At 37.3% G+C, this 4,018-nt stretch overlaps 1 protein-coding gene across 1 annotated transcript; it reads right to left on the bottom strand.

Annotated features, from left to right (window-relative positions):
* Window positions 1–868: 868 nt before the first annotated feature.
* On the bottom strand, window positions 869–1,610 carry LOC102528209 (keratin-associated protein 3-3-like). The gene has a single exon (XM_006214296.4). It carries the CDS (start codon window positions 1,525–1,527, stop codon window positions 1,228–1,230), a length of 300 nt encoding a protein of 99 aa, XP_006214358.1. The 5' UTR covers window positions 1,528–1,610; the 3' UTR covers window positions 869–1,227.
* Between the last annotated feature and the right edge of the window lie 2,408 nt (window positions 1,611–4,018).

Genomic DNA, 4,018 nt, shown 5'->3' with positions numbered 1-4,018 from the left:
GAATCCTCCTGTATTTCGAAATGAGAGACACTCTGCTGGAGTTCAGTAGGTGTTCTGTGCGATTCAGTGGGTTTGTAGATGTGATTCTTGCTGTATATGTGGAAGAGGGTGAGCTGTGAGTCTCTCTACTCTGCCATCTTGGCTCCGCTCCACCTAGCCTTAATTTCTTAATTGTTCTCAAGTTTGTGGCACCACAGCAGTTTATTTTATTTTATTTTTTTTAACATTTTTTGTTGATTTATAATCATTTTACAATGTTGTGTCAAATTCCAGTGTTCAGCACAATTTTTCAGTCATTCATGGACATATACGCACTCATTGCCACAGCAGTTTATTAATGTTATTGGTAGAGCATGTATTTTTTTTTTTAAATGCAATGTCTGGAATTCAGTAAATAATTGTTAATCATATGAAGGAATCAGTGGGTGTTGTGTATGTATCTGCCTCACCTTTCAGACAGTCAGCTCATTTTAAGCAGAGGTGGTAAAATACTGGGCACATAATAGATACTTAACAAGTGTTTATTGAGTGAATGACATTATTATGCTATTTTTTGCATAAATAGATCATGCACCTTAATTAGTTGATATGTTATGTCACATTTGGTCTTCAGATCATGTTCAGTATTTCCCAACCTACCTCAAACCATTTTTTTTGAAGTCAGTGAAAGTAAGCCCATATACTGGACCATTTTATATGTAAGGCCATTTAGTTTTCATAAAACAGCAAGAACAACAGAACCAAGAAATATTTGTATTGCCACTTTTTTCAGTTTTGCAGATGTTCCCAGTTCCTTAAAATGCTGACCTTTGGAGTTAAGAAACACATTTAATGAATTAACAGAAATAAACAGAAGTAATTGCAAACATTTGTGCTATGCCAGAGATGTAGAATTTATTAGAATAATCATGAGGAAGCTCCTCAGTTTCCAGAAAGATACCACCCAAGAATTCCCAAAGCACCCAAAGAAAGATACACTTCAATATGAAAGAATTGAACTTTGGGAAGCCTGTAGGCATCCACCTATTCAAATTGCCTTTGGTTACTGTTAGCTGCTACATGGCCATTGAAAGTCTCTCAGTTTCTTTTTTCTTTTCTTGGATCAAGCACCATCCTTGACCCAACTTCAAAAGCGGAGCCAATCAGTTGCAGGTATGGAAACAGGTGAACACTAAAGCTTCTGGGTTGACCCTTTCCATGTCAGGCACTGAGGGAAGCAGTCATCAATCAGCAGCATCTTGGGACGCAGGGCTCAGAGCAGGGCTGAGTGTAAGTTGTGAGGTTGAGGGTCTCCAGGCATGGGGTGGGCTGGGAGGAGTTGAGCAGGAAGCAGGTGGGCACACAGGGCTGAGGAATGTGGCAGGGTGGGGGGCAGTTGTCACAGCAGGTTGGCTCCAGTAACCAAACCGTGTGTGGGCAGGTGCTGGGCAGGCAGACTCCACACCGGCAGGACTTATCAAAGGAGCAGATGGTGGTGGCGGGGCCGGTGCGAACACTGCAGCCGTCGCAGGAAACACAGCAAGCCATGGCCTTGGGAATCTGTGATTTTTTATTGGTTTGGTTTAAAAAAAGATGAGCTTCTGAGATGCGAATGTCTCTCCTTGCTCTGGGGCTCTTATATACCTTCCCCAGTGGGTGTTGGTGCAACCAGAAGGCTTCTTTCCTGGTTCTTGTTTATGTTAGTGTACCCATTATCCTTTGATTGGTTTGACATTTAGATGCTTGTAAAGAGTCTCTATTTTCCTAATTAACCTTTATTTGAGTTCATTGCTAAATCTGAACTGATTACTCTTGCTATTTGTCACTAGAATACAAGCTTTATGAGGTATCATGAAAAGCTTCTGCTATTATAATTCCAGCACCAGCCCTGACGGGGAATATGCATGGCAGTACACCTTTAGTACATAGAGCTTCTCCCTGGTGCTGGTCAGCTTTTATTGTCTTTACTTTTATCTGTTATCAATTGGTCTGATGAAGTATCCTTGTTTTAAAGAGGTGAATTAAATTTTAGCAACTTTCCTTTACCTTTGGAACATTAAAAAATTAACTAATTCTAATTGATATATAATTGACGTAACATTGGATTGATTTAGTTTGGGGATTTTTGAAGATCAAACTTACACTGATATGGAGAAATATACTATTATTCCATTTTTATCATAAAATGTAATATATTCATTTAAAAATTCAGACAATATGGAAAAATATAAAGAAAACAAAACTCATCCAAAATCTTAACATCAAGAGAAATTTCTATCAATATTTACACATATGTATCCCTCTAGTCATTTTTCTATACATTTGTTTATCATTTTATCACATCACTGGAATCATATTGTACCTACTATTCTACAACTTGACTTTTTGCTTAATCATATACATTTCATTATCTTGTATTTTAAGTATATCTGATAATGTTATTTAAAAATATTTCCTAGCATTCATTATATAAATGTGCCTGTAAGTTGCTTAAACATCTCATATTATTAATCATTGAAGCTATTTGCAGTTTTTCTCTATGATAATTGTGGTGATAGTAACAACTGTGTATATCAGTCTTTATGCACATTTCTGATCATTTCAGAAACAGGAATAATTATTGAAGCAAATATTAGTTAATGATATTTTAAGGCCTTTGATATTCACTGCCATAGTGCTCTCCAGAATGATTCAATTCACCTATTTTTTTTTCTGTTTATGCTTTCCCATCTGCTGTGTTTGAGAATTCCTGTTTCCCTATACTTTTAATGGATATTTTATTTTAAGAGTGTTTGCCAATTTGGAGGGTGGGATGTATTTTCATTGTTTGTATATTTGTATTTCTTTCATAACTGTGAGATTAAAACATCCTTTCATATATGCATTGGTCATTTATCTTTCTATTGAGAACTGGCTTGCCTTGTTTCCTTTTCTGCTAGATGTGGGAAAGTTGAATTTTTAGCTTATGTCTACATACTAAATAAAAGAATAATTTAAGATCACGGTACTAATATTGCCACCAGTGGAAAGTGAAGTTAAGGGCCTAAGCTAATCTGTTCACATTTGACTTTGTTCACTTTTTTGCCCCCAGTGTAGTGCATTTTCTCCCCCAAATCAAACGTAGCTGTGGTAGGAAAGACCTGGATTCTAGTTCTGGTGCACTGTTTAGGCTCAGGCTTAGTTCAGCATAAAAGAGGGAGCACAGAATGAGCTCTTGTCTGGGGTCGTCCTGATGACTCAGGCCATTTCCACTCAACTTTGACTCACTCAAAGTTCAGATCATGGTGCTTCTCACTTCCTTTAAGTGTATCTGTATATCAGTGCATGACAGTGGGCATGTCCGTGTGGATTTTTTTGGAGGAGGTGCAGATTATGAGTTAGAAGAGCTCTTCGCTGGTCCCAGTACTGCTGGTTACTTTCTTGGAGCCTCATCTTTCTCCTCTGCAAAATAGGGGTAACTATATCTCTATTCTTCCACTCTGAAGATTATTGTGAGGCTCACTTGAGATAAAAATGGGTGAAGGTCTGTAGACAGCCATAAAGTGCTACACAGATAAATTATTATCATCACTAACCTAGTAAGTTGCAGCTCAAACTCAAGGAAAGGAAAAGGGAAAGGAGACATAGTCCAAAGAAGAAAAAAATAGCTAAAGGTAAGTAAAAGAGCAACCTTATAGGGAAGAGGAAACATTTATCTAGAAGTTCATACATGCAATTAGAGAAAATGGCTGACATAGAAATTAAATTTCGAATTTTAAAAAAGTTCTCTGTGGCTCTGCTTTGGAAGAAAGAGTTCGTAATCTCTGCTGGTGTCCCTGGATTTCATCCCGATTTATCTTTGAGTAAATGAATACCTGCTAAAGTGCTCACCCTTTTACTCAGGACTAATTAATATTCTTTCAGTATTTAAAAAATTCTTCAGTAGACATTTATTGAGCAATCACCATGTGCCAGGCACTGTGATAAATGTTGCATATACAACAGTGGGCAAAATAGACATCATCTCTGCTTTCATGGAACTGAGAGTCTAGTGGAAGAT

This window comes from Vicugna pacos, chromosome 16 (genome assembly GCF_048564905.1).
Source record: "Vicugna pacos chromosome 16, VicPac4, whole genome shotgun sequence".
NCBI lineage: Eukaryota > Metazoa > Chordata > Mammalia > Artiodactyla > Camelidae > Vicugna > Vicugna pacos.
This window is presented reverse-complemented; position numbering and strand designations above follow the sequence as displayed.

What these genes read in the sequence shown, in the direction of transcription:
- LOC102528209 (XM_006214296.4), bottom strand. Translation starts at nt 1,527, where the DNA reads ATGGCTTGCTGTGTTTCCTGCGACGGCTGCAGTGTTCGCACCGGCCCC.